This window comes from Cavia porcellus, unplaced genomic scaffold (genome assembly GCF_034190915.1).
Source record: "Cavia porcellus strain 051 isolate PalLab524CR breed Dunkin Hartley unplaced genomic scaffold, mCavPor4.1 scaffold_13, whole genome shotgun sequence".
NCBI classification, from domain to species: domain Eukaryota; kingdom Metazoa; phylum Chordata; class Mammalia; order Rodentia; family Caviidae; genus Cavia; species Cavia porcellus.
This window is the reverse complement of record NW_026947496.1, coordinates 31,206,518-31,222,501: the sequence shown is the minus strand read 5'-3', so window position 1 is coordinate 31,222,501 and position 15,984 is coordinate 31,206,518. Positions and strand designations below refer to the sequence as shown.

The window sequence follows — 15,984 nt, the reverse complement described above, 5'->3', positions numbered from 1 at the left end:
CTCTCAAATGGTGTTCAAATCTCCCTCACACCAGGGATATAAAAAGCAGGGGCCACATGTACCATGACTGGTCCTTAGATACCATCACAGAACTAAATATTCCTAGATGTGATCTGGGACCCCTCATGACCTCAAATCTTCTTGCTCTGCATGTGACCTACAAGCCACCATCAATTCCACTGCTCAAAAGTGAAAGATGGGCTGCAGGATCGTGTACCTACTTCATCTCATGTTTTACAAATCTCTTGGCTTTAACACAGTGAATGCTGATACACAGCCACACAAAACCTCTGGGGTCCTCGAAAGTAATTGGACAGAGAGCGTTTCAGGTGAATTGTTCTACAGCTCCTTGGAGGTGGGTGTGAGGGAAAGGCTGGACGTTGAGGGGACTAAGGGAAGCTGGTGGTCACTGAGACAAAGAGCTCCAGGCAGTGGGCAATTGGGATTGGGATCATCGAAGGAGCCAGTTTAAGAAGGAGAACTCCTAGAACTTGGTGCCCAGTGGGTGGTGAGGAGCTCGGTCTCTACCTGGTTGATCAGTGAGAGATACAGGGTTCTGGGGATAAGGCTGGATGAGCCCAAAGCAGGTGAAAACATGACCCTTTCCTGCTCAAAATCTCAGCTCTGTGAAGTTCCTCTTGTCCTGCTTGTCAGGAAGGACCTCTAGAGTCCCTGGCTTAAAGCAACATCAGGGGGTCTCACCACTGCTGACCAGTGAGGCCAGCACGACTGCTCTAAGTCATGAAGCTCAAAGAGGCAGTCACAGGTCCAGATGAAAGGCAGAATGCAGCCACTCTCTTAGGGAAGATGCTGCGGGGTGAAGGCTGCTGTCACTGTCACTCTTGACTGTGGAGACAAGCTGGGCAGGCAAACTATTATGGACACCTACCGCCCTTCAGGTCAGCGGAGGCCCCCACATACTGAAAGTTGTCCATGTTGATGACATCGATGATGGGTGACACCACTCGAGTCCTGTCCTGAGCAGGACAGAGAGAACAGCTGTCAGATTCCAGCACAGCCAACAGCCTGTCCACAGTCCTCCATGCCAAGCAATCATAGACTGACAGCTTCCCTTCCCACCCAGGTCCACAGAAGGGGCAGCTACTTGAGGGGGTGGCTGGGCCCAGGATACTCTGCCATCTGTTCACCCCACTAAAAGCAAGGACTACACAGTGGGTCTGGTTTGCCTCCAAAATTTTAACCACAGGGTTGTTGTCATCTCCTGGAAGCTAAGTCCAGCTACATTGGCATCAGTTATTATCATTCAAGAGCAGCAGTAGCTTAGGAGCAGACACGCTGCTAAACTGCCTATGCCACAAAATCATGGTGTGCGTCTCTAGATGCACATGGGGTGTAAGAGAGATGTGCAGACTATCAGTATTATTATAGCAGAAGGGAAACCAAGGCAACTAGATGATCCTAGTGATCCTAAACTTAGCCTTACAGGTGATCCCACCAAAGCCTCCCCTCCTGGGTCATCTCTGTGACGGTGCTAGTGGGTCACAGTCTGCACAGTCCACAGCTGCAATGGCTGGCCCTCAGCACAGAGTCACAGTGGCTGAGTGCTCCCAGTGGGCCACACTGGCAGCTCTTCTTAGCAGAGGACTTAGAAAAACAATCTCACAACAATCTAAGAGAATATTTCAGGTTCCTAATTGCCACATGCAGATTTACAGAGAAAATAATTTGCATAGTCACAAAGGACCAAGAACGAACTTGTCTGTCTCAGTGGGGGGTTCAGAGAGTATACATCTTTTGTATTTCTTCTGGAAAGTTGCCAACTAGTGAGAGTCAATCACCTCAGCACCTACCCAGTGAAGGAGGAGGGTGTGAGACAGCTCTGCATCCCACACAGGCCACTGGCTATATGCGTGCTGACCTGTGGCTGTCTGGGTGTGGCTGCTTTCCAAGGACAGTGGCAATGGGAGTATTTGCAGGGCTGGGTGGAAGGAATTCCATAGTAGGTTCTATGGTGCATATATGGATGTGTGTAAAAGATCGATTTGGTTAGGGACCAGACAAGACCCATCCTACCATCTGCCGCTGCATGGTCTGGGATATATTATCAAAGGGCTTAAAGTCATCTCTCTTAGTGCTAGGATAACCACCAGCACTAAAGGTAACACAAACCAAGTGCCTAGTGTGTTGTTTGAATCCAGTAAAGGGCAGCTGAATATGACTTTCATAATTACCGGCAGCTCTCGGTTATTTAGTATTTCATGATGTGCCTGCCGCCTGTCAGTTTCATTGTGATGCTGAGGGCAGAAGGGCTTATTCATTTTCTACTTCCTTACACAGGGTTTGCCTTATTGCCCCTGAGAAAGCACTTTCATAGCAAGATGGAAAGAAAGTCAATAAAACAAGCAGAAGGCAGAGAAATAACACAGGGCCACACCAGTATTTATAATGATGGTTCCAACATGCCAAAGGTGCACAAAGCGTGGCCATGGTCACCCTGATTACAGTGCTCAGAGACTACCTGCCTCTCCCCACGAGCCTTGAGTGATCGGCCAACCCAGTCTTCACTCAGAGCAGAAGGGCCCTATAGTGTGTCCCCAGCGTGGACTGTACTTTCAATGTCAGGATGTGTCAGCCTTATGCATCCCAGGCAGCCAGAGCCCATGTCAGCTACAAGCAACGGGGGAAGATGCGGAAGACTCCTTAGCTGCAGGGTCCTCATCAGTCTCTGCTGAGCACCTCTGCCTATCGAGGGACTGCTGCTCATGCTGATGGATCCCTGAGGCCCATGAAACCCTCTGAACTAATGTCCCAAGGTCACTGATTGCTCTCTGGTATCCAGGAATCCTGCAGCCAACCCGTGACCTGCTCCCTTCCTGCACCTTCCTTCTCATGCCCGCTGCACAGCCTCACCTCAGCAACCCGCTCCAGCAGCGGCTCCAGCCAGTGCTCATTACACTCACAGTGGCTGTCCAGAAAGGTCAGGACCTTGGCCTGGGCAGCATCAGCGCCCCGGACCCGGGAGCGCATCAGACCTGTGGAGTGAAGAGAAGACCTGGATTAGGACAGGCTGCCTGCTGGGCACCTAGCTCCCTGTAGACCTGTCTGGCAGGGTCAGTGCTGCCCTGTGATTACCAAGTCTGGGAGTTTTCAAGCAAAACAGCTAATTGGGTGGCTAGGAATACAAGTATCTTTGAACTACTATGTCCTGAAAAAGACCTTCATGTAGCTGAAGTTCCCTTCATCCAATACCTGCTCTTCTCATTCCCTTCACACAGAGACCTGGGTTCTTACCCCAGTGATTCCCCAAATTTGAAGCATCAGAGTTAATACTGACGCACGCTTCTGATTTCCAAGCAGGTCAAGAGCACAACCTTTAAGACTAGCAAGGGATTTATCAGTTATAAACTACCTATGTGGAACACAGTTTCTTCCTTTCTCTTCCTTCTCTTCATTCACTCCTCCCCTCCTCCTCAACTTTTAAAGTCTGTACTAACTTCTTTCCTTTTTAGGTGTCTGTGCCAGTTAATGTTTTAAGTTTAAATTCACAAAGTTATTTTTTAGATTGTTTTTGGGTTTTGTTTTTTTTTTTTTTTTTTTTTTTTTTTGGTGCCAGGGATCAAACTCACGACCTCGGGTTTGCCAAGCAGGTACTTATGCCGCAGAGCTAAACCCCGGCCCCATTTTTTACATTGTTTAGAGGGCAAAAATGATGCAAGAAATTATAAAGTTTTCAATTTGTTGTAGGTTTGGGGGACTGATGTGCATCCAGCAAACAGAGTTCCTCAAGGGTGAAGTTTAGCTATTTATTATTCAGCGTCTGTGCCAATGCTCTTAGTAGTTGGAACAGGTGTGGACAGTGCTGCCAAGGACACCTTCCTTTCTTGACTCCAGGGGGGCCACACAGGGAACCAGAGACAGAATGTGCCAGTGCAGGGTTAGCGGCCATCCTCAGACTGTGGGAGTGACAGGGTTTCTCCAGTTGTGGGACTTTCAGAGACTGAAAGATTCCTCCAGCCTGAAGAAGAGCTGAACATCCAGTACACCACCCTGAGCTGCACTCTAGACTGCCCCGGAAGATGATTATGCTGATCTGAGCTTCCAGACATACCTGTCAGCCCAGCACGTTCCCTCGAGAGCTCTTCCGCATCCTTATGCAGGCTTGGGAGAGAGCTCCTCTCAGACGTGACTGATGACAGTGCTGGGACTGGCATTTGCAGCATTGCAGGAGCACATAATTACAGCGCTCCTTGGGTTTGGATGGTTCAGCTTCAGCAGGCTGTCAGACTTGAGCCTGTTATCTTATCAGATGCCTGAAGTCTGGAGTCATTAAGCTTCTCATGGCTAAATCTTTGTTATTCTTTTAAAAAGCAACCCAAGGGACTTACGGAGATTTCTTCAGTTATGAAAGAAGGAGGACCACTTTCTAAGTAGGTGAATAAAGTGTAATTTATACTTTTGCCCTAATGTATACACAATTTCAATTAAGCTTTTAATTGTCCTTTCTATGTCTACTGGGACAGGGTTCCTGGCTGCTCTGCAGAGAGGGACAGACAGAAAGACTAGACCACTAATCCTTCTCTTGATGCAAGTGCTTCCTTAAGGTATTACGAGGCTCCGTTAAGTCAGAATGAAGCCATTTCAACAACAATACAAGAAAGGAGACTTACCTTCTCGGCGATCATTCCTCAGAACCCGAACTTTCTCAATTTTCCCCAAGAGGGCCCCATCCTCAGCTAGGAAAGAAAAGAAAAGCACGGTGAACTCCAAGTTGAACTCCTTGATGGAGAATGGCACCCCTTGGTTATCTACAGACTGGCCCTCTCCTTAGGACCCTGGAAAGATGCCCCTCCTTGTCACCTGGGTGACCACATACACTGACATCCCACCTCAAGGGTTGTTGTGTGGGACTCGAGCCACAATGCAGTACTCACGGTCATTGCTGTAGTCGTCCACCAAGATGATCTCTTTTATGAGATGGGGTGGACTTCTCTTCAATACACTGAGAAAAGATAGGAAGATAAAGGCTGTGGGCCTGAGAGGTCTCACTTATGTAGGGACATATCCTATCTGGACCCATCTTTGGCTGGAGAAACCAATAGACACTCCTGGTATTGAGGGGTTGAGGTACCCTGTCTGAAGCACCTATTACTGCACTGGCCTAACTGCCTGGGATATAACTCATGTCAGCATTCTGACGGGTGAAGCTCCCAATGATGTCACAGGTAATGATGGTGTCCCTGGGCCTTACCTGACCACTGTCCTCAGCAAGGCCGACCTGGCTTCATTGTGGAATGTGATCACCACACTGGTGGCTGGCAAGTCCACCCTCCACTGCTTTCTCTGGCACCTGAGAGGGGAGACAGTTGTCTGAGCATAGACAGCAGAAGGGCTGTGGCCAGCTTCTGAGGTCACAGCCAGGCCAAACTGCCAGCTGTGACGAAGCCATCAGATGCAGCAGCCACCGGCCAGCTGTGGGATGCAGCATTAGAAGGGCACGTGGAGACAGAGAACAACTGAGGTCACCCTTAGAGACAGCTTTTAGGACAGAAACAAACTGAGGATGTCTAACCTAGAAAACAGTATACTGTAACACAGTAAAACCTTCAAACATCTCTAGCCATGTGCTCCCCGTAGGTCTCCCTGGGAGTTACATTGCTGTTCTTCTTACCTTAGTCTTCTGCCCACCATGAGCTGGTGCAATTCCTAACAGTCACAACTTGGCTCTTGTGGGCACGGGGAACCCACTGCCTGATCTACCTTATCTCAACATAGGGACATAAGTGATGGCGAGCTGACTGGTAAGCTCAGTCACAGCTCCATTCCCTGAGCAGCAGGCAACACTAGGCTGAACTCCTAACAAATCAAAAGGCACTTCTCCAGTTTGGGTTCTGTGGATAGATACTGGCTGGAGGACCCTCATATGCTACTTAGAAACAGGATTCACACAGTTCCATGCTGAAGATGTTGAACTATCACAGGGCAGAAAAGACATCAAGGCTGGGCTCAGCAGAATCTACCCAAAGAGCCTACCTAGCCTATGGACTTGAGGATGCCAGCACAATCCGATGTTCCCAGAGTCCCAGAAGAACAAGGTCCATGAGCAGGGTAGGAGCTTTTGAGGACAGTGGCAAGATGTCAACTGTGACTAAATGCAATGAAGTCACCAAACTGGTGACATTATAGACATCAGCATGGCAAGGAAGCCAGGAGGTGTTACTGTTTTCATAGAGCATTCTGCCCCGAGACACACACTGAAGACTTAAGTTTATGCTCTAGCTGTTAATGTAGCTTCCACAGCTATCAATTACCTGCTCCCAGAATTAATGACAGGATCTATCTTGCACAAGAAATCAATGAGAAAAGGAGATGGATTCTAATAAAAGTTGGAGCTCAGTCATGACTAAAATGTAAATTGTTGAGGACTAAAACGGATACTCAAGCAGCTGCAAGGTGGTGACCACAGATCAGTGGGTGCTCCTTGGGAAGAATAGTTGGCAGTTGCACACATTACCTCAGGGTTGTGAAAATGACAGACTTTTAACATGCACAGGAAAAACACCACCATATGCAGCTAATAGGTAAGAATCTTTGGTTATTACAAAGTTAGCTTGTTTTAATTCATCATGAAAAAACCAAGTAACAATCACTGTTGTCTGGGGACAGTCTGGAATTAATACGTAACCTCACTGTGCCCAAGGTTTTACTGACAAGTGGACTGATATGCTAGTTTTTCTTATTTAACTTTTAAGAATTAGCAGATAGTCTGATTAAGGAAGTGAGAATCTGAAGGCTTCAACTGTAAACAAATTATCAAGAACCCAATTTGTAATGCTAATGAAATAAGGACCTCCACATTGGGAGGCCTCAATTTCCTCAGCAATTAGATCCCACTTAACTCTGTGGGAAGAGCAAACAGCAGACTGGGCTAAATGTGAACATTCAAAAGGACACACAAGATGGCATTTTTCACTCTTACAGCAAACCTAGCTGATTCAATCCTGTTCTGCACTCTCAGTTTCCTCTTCTCTGCAGAAGTCTACTCTCCTTGAGTGTCTGGGCCCTCAGGGCTCCTGAACACGCAGAGGTAATACATTTGCACCATTTATTAAAATTTCTCTACATATTCATAAGGCATTAGGTTTTGCTATGACTTGGCAACCGTGGAACTTATGAGAGAACATCTTCAAGGCAGGGAAATCATAAGCAAAAATGGAAGCATTTCATGCTGTGTGACTATGCTTATAGGAATCCAGATAAACCCTCATGCTGAAGCACAGGTAGTCTGGAAAGACCCTCCTTAACAAGAAAAGGCATACATTTCCCATTTAAAGGGCCATTTCCCTGCTACAGCCATTTGCTGCTCCAGAGGCAATGAGAAAGCTCAATATAACAAGATGCTGTACAGTAGCTAGGGCCTTCCTAGCCGCTCTCTTGGGAAGCTGTGCCCATCCAAGGTCCTGAAGGAAGCAGCAGCAGGCACTGAGGGAAGGATGAGGCCCTGCATGTGCTTCTACAGGTTGAGTACTACAAGGTCACTCTGAAACCTTCCTCTCCTGTGAAGTGGAGACTTCAAAAACCAGATACATGCTTGGTGTGGCAGCATATGCCTGCAAACCCAGCTACTTGGGCACTGAAGCAAAAGGATCACAAATTTGCAGACAGCACAGGCAACTTGGCATGATCCAGTCGCTAAATAAATAATACATGGCTGAGATGCAGCTCAGGTACAGAGCTTATGCGCACCTGAAAACCACCCAGTAATGAGAAAAAGAATGAAAAAAACCAGACATGAAGTTTTTTGTTCTGTTTTAGTGGGAGTATGAACACTGTTAGACCTTTTTCTTATTTAGACAGGGTCTCAGAGTTTCCCAGGCTGGCTAGGCTGGCCTACAACTTGAGATAAAGATTAAAACAAAAACAAACCAAAAACAAAATTGCAGTTGGTGCTGGCAGAAGCTGCCATTCAGGCATAGGGTATACATTTTTCTGGTAACTTGAAGATAAAGCCAGTAAGTCAGGTTCATTGGGGGTGGAGTAGGGGTCCACTTTTAAGTACATGTGCAGTGCCTTGGGGAGCAGGGTGGTCACAGCCAGTTAAAAGGAGAAGGTTCCCAGATCTGCAGGAGCTCAAGGAAGAAAAGGGAAAGGTAGATGGGGGAACAAGTTTGAAAGTATGCAAGAGAGGGGTCAAGAATCTGTAGAAGGGGCTAGGGATTTAGCTCAGCGGCATAAGCACCTGCCTTGCAAGCAGGCAGTCGTGAGTTCAATCCCTGGTACTGGGGGAAAAAAAAAAGAATCTGTAGAAGGCCCAGGGAGAGGGTGTGGTCAGCAGCAAACCATGCTTGCTGTGAGATGGCTACCAAGACTAAACAGATGATCACAGGAAACAAAGACCATGGGAAATATGCTCTCCTAGAAACACCCTTTAACTCAGTTTTTAAAGAAAAACACTAAGCAATTAGAATGATCAGTGTTAGTTTGTTTTTGCTGCTAGAATGGAGAGCCACACACTGGGTAATTAATAAAGTCATGGGTTCGTTTTACTCAAGGCTGCGTCTCCCTTGGTCTATGGTAGGCAATGTCACCACCAGTGTATGCAAAGTATTTCAAACAATCAGAGATGAGGACAAATACGCAGGCATCTCCACTCTGCCACAGCAAATTTTCCACTTTGCAATGCTGCTCAGGTTTTCTAAATGAAATGACATGACAGGTAGTAATTACAGTCCTTTTTCTGTCCCTTGCTATCTGTCTTAGTTACTCTCTCATTGCTGGGACAAAATAACCAACACCCACAAGTTGACATGATCCTACTGGCTTGAACCACTTATGATACATGTGTGACCTTCCCATGGGGTGGCTTGTGCCACTGGTGGTACAAATGGATGTAATCACTTTTATCAATGATTTTATTAGTAAAATCCCGATAAGACAGTCATGCATGTACTGCCCCTATTATGAGCACATGAGGCTTTAGGGGGACAACCAGGTACAAGCCATAAGACTACCTCAATGCCCATCTCCGAGAAGTAGTGACTACCCTGATTTGGCGCTTCATTATTCCTGTGTTTTTAATACATGACACGGTCCATATTCATGAATGGTATTTAGTACTCTTTTCTGTCTACTTAGGTTTTAAGGGGTATTGTTGCCAAGACACCATTTTTGGGAGGATGCCTGCCTCAACATGGCTCTTCTTCATCCACACTCACTGCAGAACAGACCTCACCCAGGCACCTACCTGCTGAGGCTGCTTTCTCCCTGTTAGAAGCATAGAAACACAGGTGGTCCTCATCTAGGGCTGAGGTCGGCTGTCATTCCCCTCCTGGGGACTGTTATAGATTCTGTGCTTCCATGTCTCTGCCTGAAGGCATGGCCCACTCCCCACCACGGCTGTACCTGTTCCACTCCTACCCCAGGATGAGATAATACTGCTTCACAGTCTCACAATCCCTGCTGTCATGATTTTAAATCGTGCCGACCAGACCCCAATGAAGTGATCTCTGTTATTTCTATTTCATGTGCCCCATTGCCAGCAAGGCCACACGTTTCTCCTACATTTATGAGCTGGCTGCTTTGCTGCTTCTGAACTGCCTGCTCATATGCTTCATCCCCTTTCCTAGCTCTCTGACGATGGGAATTTACATTTTCTGGATATTGCCCTTTGTCAGCTATGTGTGTGGCCAAATCTCTAAGTCTGTGGGAGGTTTTCTCATTTTATGATGCATTTAAATTTGCAAATTCATTTTAAAATTTTGCTTTTTCAGTGTTGGCCCAGGGGTATTATTTAAGAACATTTTTCAAATCTAAGATTATTAATATATTGATAGATTTTCTTCCAAATGCTTTAACTTTTAACCACTTACTCACCCAGTTATTTAAATATAGGATGGGCAAACACTGCATATTTTTCATTAATTTTTATAAGACACTAGAATAAGAAATATAAAGATGAAAATTTTATTCAGTACAAGAATCAATGAACCTGAAATGAACCTGCCTGAGCAGCGCTCAACTACACTAACAAATGCCGCTGTCTGAGTGATGCTCAGGGTTAAATGTAACGTGAGTAAAAATGTTTTTCACTTTAGGTATCTGTCTGTCTCTCTGTCTATTAGTCAGCACTAGTGGTTGAACAAGGGCCTTTACAATGAGTTTCCTCCCCATCCTTTTTTGAGACAGAGTCTTCCTAAATCACTAAGTTGCCAAGGCTGGGACTGAACTTGCAATCCTCCTGTCTCAGCCGTCCAGATCCTGCGGTTACAAGTGTGCACCATCATGCCCAGTTCTAAATATATTTTTATAAATGATATACAAAATTTCATTTTCTTGTGAGTGGATAATCCATTGCCCCGGTATCATTTAGCCGTTTTCTATGTCATCACTGCTGTCATAACCGAAATCTGGCATGTGCACACACCTGTTTCTGTTCCTGTCACCTGCCTATGTAGCCCTGCACAGAACTACACTGCAGTTATACAGGGTCTGCTGAAGACTTTGTGCCAGATGTGTGGTGCAGTGAAAGGTCTACCAGCTATCTGTGACCATTTACTTTTCCTCATGAATTTAAGGATCACTCTTTAAATTCCATCAAGAAAACCTTGAACACCATCACAATGAAGTTATAAACCTGAAGAGATTTCCTGTTTTAAATGCCTTTCAACCGTGCCTGTCATTCTCCCTACAAGCCTGGCACATCTCTGGAAGCACTCGCTGGCACCAGAAGGGCTGGCTCCTTGCCAACAGAGGGGGCTTCTCTTCCTGCCATCACTGTGTGTCTTGGAATTTCAGGGGTTCCTCCTATCTGTCCTGATGTGTGGCTTGAAGTCCTCCAAATCACTATCACCTACTTGTCACTACACCATTTTGTCCTGTCTTTCCTGTTCTTATGTATCCCAGCACCCTGGTCTCAGGAAGCACTGGCCATGGCTGCAGCATGCACATGTCTGAGAAGCGCAGAGGATCTTTGTGCAGGGGATACTCCCACACGCCTGTCCTATCCTTAAGATGGGGCTTTTGCCAGCTAGCTCAGAGCCTGCCTCGGGTTTCTGCAGACCCTTTGATCATGTGGGTACCAACTGTTAGATGGCAGCAGCCATCCCCCTCCACCTCTGCTAAGATGATCATGCAGCTGCTCTCTTTCATGCTACCAAGGATGTAATGCTTGCAAACTTTTTCTTTTTCTTTTTTTTTTTTTTTTTTTTTTTTTTTGTCTTTTTGAGACAGAGTCTTGTTATGCAGATCCAGTTGGCCTTGAACTCACTTTGTAGCTCAGGCTGGTCTTGAACTCACAATGATCCTCCTGCTTCAGCCCCCCAAGATTACATGTGTGTGCCACTGAGAATTTTCTGATGTATGTCACTCTTGTATTCCTAAAATAAATTATTGGTTATAATTTTTTTAAATAGTGCTATATTATAGACTTGCTAGTACTTGGTTTAGCTTTTTTTTTTTTTAATGAAAAACTTTAAATATGACGTGTACAAATTTCTGTTCTTAAACCTTTCTGTAGTTTCACACTGTGGTCCTACTGAAGCAGAGTAGCTTTCTCTCTCTAGTCTCTAAAATAGTTTTATGCAAACCCAACTGAGCCTTGTAAATTTTTTTATGGATGATATTTATTCATATTTTCTATTTCTTGAATGGTTATGGTAATTATACTTTTAGATTATACATTCCATGTAAGTTTCATTTATTTTCATAAAAGTATAATTTTCTTATTTATGTCTTTCTGTTCATTATTCTAGTTAATCATAGTTTCTCTACTTTTGTCAACTGGTATTCTCAGAGATTTATGTTTTTTAAAAATGGAGCTGCACAGCCAGGCACGGTGACATACATCTGTAATGCCAACACTCTGGGGGGTTTGGAGGGGTCATAAGTTAGAGCCTAGCACAGGAAATTGGACAAGTTCTATCTTAAAATCTAAGTTAAAAAAAAAAAAAAAAAGACCTGGGGATGTAGCTTCTCAATGAGAAGGACCTGGGTTTGATCTCTATCACAAAGGCAGGAAAGAAAGTTTCACAGAGTCTTCCCCATTATTAAGTACTTTTTGAATCTATTAACTTTTTATTTACTGTTATTTCCTTTCTTTTGCTTCCCTCAGCTCCTTCCTACTGTGTAGAGTGACCCTGAGCTGCTACCTAACAAGGTCTGACCTGGTTTTAGGAGGCCTCGGACCTTCTTCAAATTCAGTCAACTTCGTAAGCTGGAAACCAAAGGGCCTAGAGGGCAGGTGAGGGAGATGTCCACAGCATGGGATCAGCTCCACTCTCTGGAAGGACAGTGACAAACACCTGCTCCTGCCCTGTGCTAGCTTCATAAGGATGGAGCAGCTAGGGTGCCCTGCAGCCCCTCTGACCTCTGCCTTTCCCATGAGCCAGCCACCTGCACATGTGCAAACCACACCCCATTAAGGTGAGAGTGAGTAGCCAAGAAGGCCTGGGACTAAGCTCAGCTAACAGTGCCAGAGAATTTCAGAAATTCAAAAGGTAGCTGAAAATAGACCCTGTCACCTCCCAGCCACCTCCTGGTTTGTGGATGGAGATTTCAGGAGGAGTATTAACACCTGGACAGGAGATAAAGGCTTTGAACAGGGCTGGACCCACTGGGTGCCCCCAGTATGTTGGTTCCTTCTAGTGCCTGCCCCTACAGAAAATGCTGCACGACTGCGTCTTCAAGGGCAATAGATCTGTGGTCTAAATGACTGCCGTGGCAGCTGACATAGTACCCTGTGGGCAACTACGACAATCTAGTTCAACCTCTGTTTTGCAGCCTGGGCTCCTGCCAGGTTGAGCCAATGGAGGCACACGCCGCTTGCTCAGGGACCCAGTGGCGTCAGAGAGCTGCTCAAAAGCATGGACTTTGGCCATCACAAATCTGGGTTGGTATAGTGGACACTTGACTTGCCTATAGCATGATGCAGATGTCTGGTCTCTGCTGCCTCCACAATGGGGTCCCAGACCATGAGAAGGCTGGCTACTCTTAGCTTGTGCCGATGGTGCCACATGTTCCTGATGACAACATTGCTCTGCCACACATGCACCTAGGCAGCTCTGAATGCTCCACCTGTGCTGAGCAGCACACACGCCAAAAGAGCTTACTCCTTGAGTTTGTTTCCTACACTTAACCTGACTTCTGGATGCACTGTGCACCCCAAACTTGCCTGGCTCTGAAGCTCACACCCAGAGTCAAGGCTCAGCATGGGAGTGAGGCCTACCATGGCCAGGCCCTGAGGACAAGCCTAGTCTTGTACTGGGCCCAGGAGAGACAGGGTATTAAACAACTTCAGTGCCAAACCTGGCTAAGTGTGGTCCTTGGTCTTAACCACTTCCCCCTCCTTGTGTGTTGCTGTGGAATCTTCTAGAAGTCCAGTGGGTCCCTGGATAGAATGTGAATTGGGAAAAGAAAGAAAAGAAAAGAACAACGAAAATGAAAGAACCCAACTAGCTGTTCATAATGTTCATTTAATTGAGGCACATTCTTAAAAACCTCCCAACAGGGATGATGGTGAACTACCCAACACCTCCTCAGTGAATTTCTGATCAGGCCTAATATTACAAAGACTATTTTGCTGAGGCCTTCTAAAACCAGAGAACCAGATCCTAATATACTTTAAAACCTCTGTAAAACTCCACTGAAATTAAGCTTCTTAAAAATCTGGGTGGCAGGAGATTTGAATAAGCCCCATTAATCACCTTAGGTTTTCTCACTTCAAAATTATTAGCCTAAAACCACTTTCTCACATGCTGCCAACCTTGCACTCTGTCCTGAACAGAACACAGAAGCAAGTTCAAAAACAAAATATTTATCCTCTTGTGATAGGAGAAATTGAGTCCATCTTATTTACCACTCTGCCTTCGAAGGCCTCTAGTCCCCTTGCAAAGCCAAGGGTCCCAGAGATAAAGGTGCATAAGGATCCCGGGGCCAGAGGAGGCTCACATCACACTCCCAGCTCACCAGCACATAGGCATCTGCCTGGTTATGCACTGCAGAGATGGATGTGCCATCTGGAAGGGAAGATGCCAGGTGTTCATATGATGTTTTTAGCAAGCTGCTGTTGGATGGAATCAAACCATCTTTCACTCAAGAGCATCATCTGCCTTCATGGCCTCCTGGGGTTTTTTGTTGTTGTTGTTTAGTTGGTTGGTTGATGTTTTTTGTTTTGTTTTGTTTGTTTTTTGTGGTACTGGGGATCAAACTTGGGACTCATGCTTGCCAGACAAGTGCTTACTCCACTCAGCTAAATCCTCAGCCTCACGGCCTCTTGTTTTTTAGACACTAAATTCGAACTGAAAATTTTGCAGAGTTGAGAGCTATTAGAAGGAGAGACAGTAAGAGGCTGTCTACAGCCACTTGAGCTGTCCCTAACACCCACCAACCACAGCTGGGCTGGCCACTCATACCTCTGCAGAGGCAGTACAGTGGGAGCAACCACTGTTCTGAGAAGGGCCCTCCTGCAGGGAGGCTCACAGGAGGCAACAGCCATACATCAGTTTCCCACTTCTCACTGGCCTGCTCAATACAGCCTCAGCCCCTCTGCCACCTCCAAGGACAGCACCCATTCCTGGGCCAGCTGTAGGGGCCAGCATTTATTCCTCTACTGCATAAAGAGTGGAGAGACCTGCTTCATTATGGTCAGCTCCCCACTGTGTCAGGGTGACAAATCTCTCCCAGAAACAGTTTCTCAGGCAAATGGATTTCCTTCTACCCCATAGTATCCTCCACTTCAGTGCTCCCCCAACCCTTAGGCCACACATCAGTCAAGATACCTGGGCTTGCACATATGGTGAAAAGGCAAGCTTCTCTCTCACTCCACCATCATCAGTAGCCAAAGGCCACACGAGGATCTTCCAAGGATGAGAGGCCAACAGTTGCTTAGGCACTGAGCATATGCTCATGACCTTGAGGCAGAAGAGTCTCCACTCCAACAGCCCTGCTCCCAGCCTCCGGGCATTTCACACAAGGCACAGGACACCAACTCTACCACGCCTTTTAGGTAAGCCCCGGTAATGTGCTCCTGGGTCCCAGTAGTGATAACAGGCTTATGACACCATGGAGTCTTCGAGGATGTAAGTTCCTGGACCCTGACAGTGAGCATGGGCTCTTGACACCACACAGGAACCTCCTGGCAGCATAAAAACCATTCTCTGCTGTTGTGAGTGGATCACAAAGCCCCAGGAAGGTCCTGACTGACCTCAGGTGAATTCCTTTCCTCAGCTTACCTCCATCTCCCAAAGAGCCATAACAATCAGAAACCCACTAGGGGTTTTCTGGAGTGATCTATTTTACACACAAGAACAGAAAGCCACTGAAAAAAAAGCCACCTCTGCCTCTTTGCTTCCTGCCTCGAAAGTCAGATGCATGGAGCCGTGGCAGCCTGGCAACCATATGAGGCAAAAAGGATGTGGCTGAAAGATCAAAATTCTTAAATAGATACTGAGAAAGGTCAGAAAGAACCCCTGACCTGCCCAAGAAAGATCATCAGAGAGCTATCTCCAGGCTTCCTGTTAAATAGTTTAATAAAGAGTCTTTTTTGCTTAAAGTATCCCAATTGATATAATAAATGAACAAAACCAGGATGCTTTAAGATTTCTTTTTGACAAACCAAATGGCTCTTTATGGAACAATATACACTGGATTTTATAGCGAAAAGGAGGCAGGACTCATACGTTCTACCCAGGGTGAATTCAGTGATCCTGTGTAGAGCAGAAAGTAATTCTCAGTAAATGAAGGCTCAGAAAGCCTTTCAGTTACATGATGAGCCTCATGCAAAATTAAAAGCTACATTCTAAAATAAAATACTCAACTTGTGGCATTAAACAGTAGGAAATACTGAACTATTTCAGTAATACACTTTAATAGACTTGTGTAAATATTATGCAAATTAAAATTATTAAAAGATAATCATATTTTAATATTTAACCACAATCTGTGAATCTGTGTCTAATCCCAAATAACATCAAAACCAGAAAGTGGGTGGGAGAAAGTAAAAGCATATTAATTCTTCACTTAAAGATATAT

At 45.8% G+C, this 15,984-nt stretch overlaps 1 protein-coding gene across 1 annotated transcript in view; it reads right to left on the bottom strand.

The window, feature by feature from the left end:
* Galnt2 (polypeptide N-acetylgalactosaminyltransferase 2) overlaps window positions 1-15,984 on the bottom strand; it is a 144,149-nt gene that overhangs the window by 21,259 nt on the left and 106,906 nt on the right. Inside the window, exons 4-8 of the mRNA XM_003473487.5 lie at window positions 5,210-5,308; window positions 4,893-4,960; window positions 4,629-4,694; window positions 2,872-2,993; window positions 890-977 (exon numbers count right to left, since the gene is read on the bottom strand). Of these exons, the coding sequence (XP_003473535.2) occupies window positions 890-977; window positions 2,872-2,993; window positions 4,629-4,694; window positions 4,893-4,960; window positions 5,210-5,308 (443 nt within the window). The remainder of the gene's footprint in view (window positions 1-889; window positions 978-2,871; window positions 2,994-4,628; window positions 4,695-4,892; window positions 4,961-5,209; window positions 5,309-15,984) is intronic.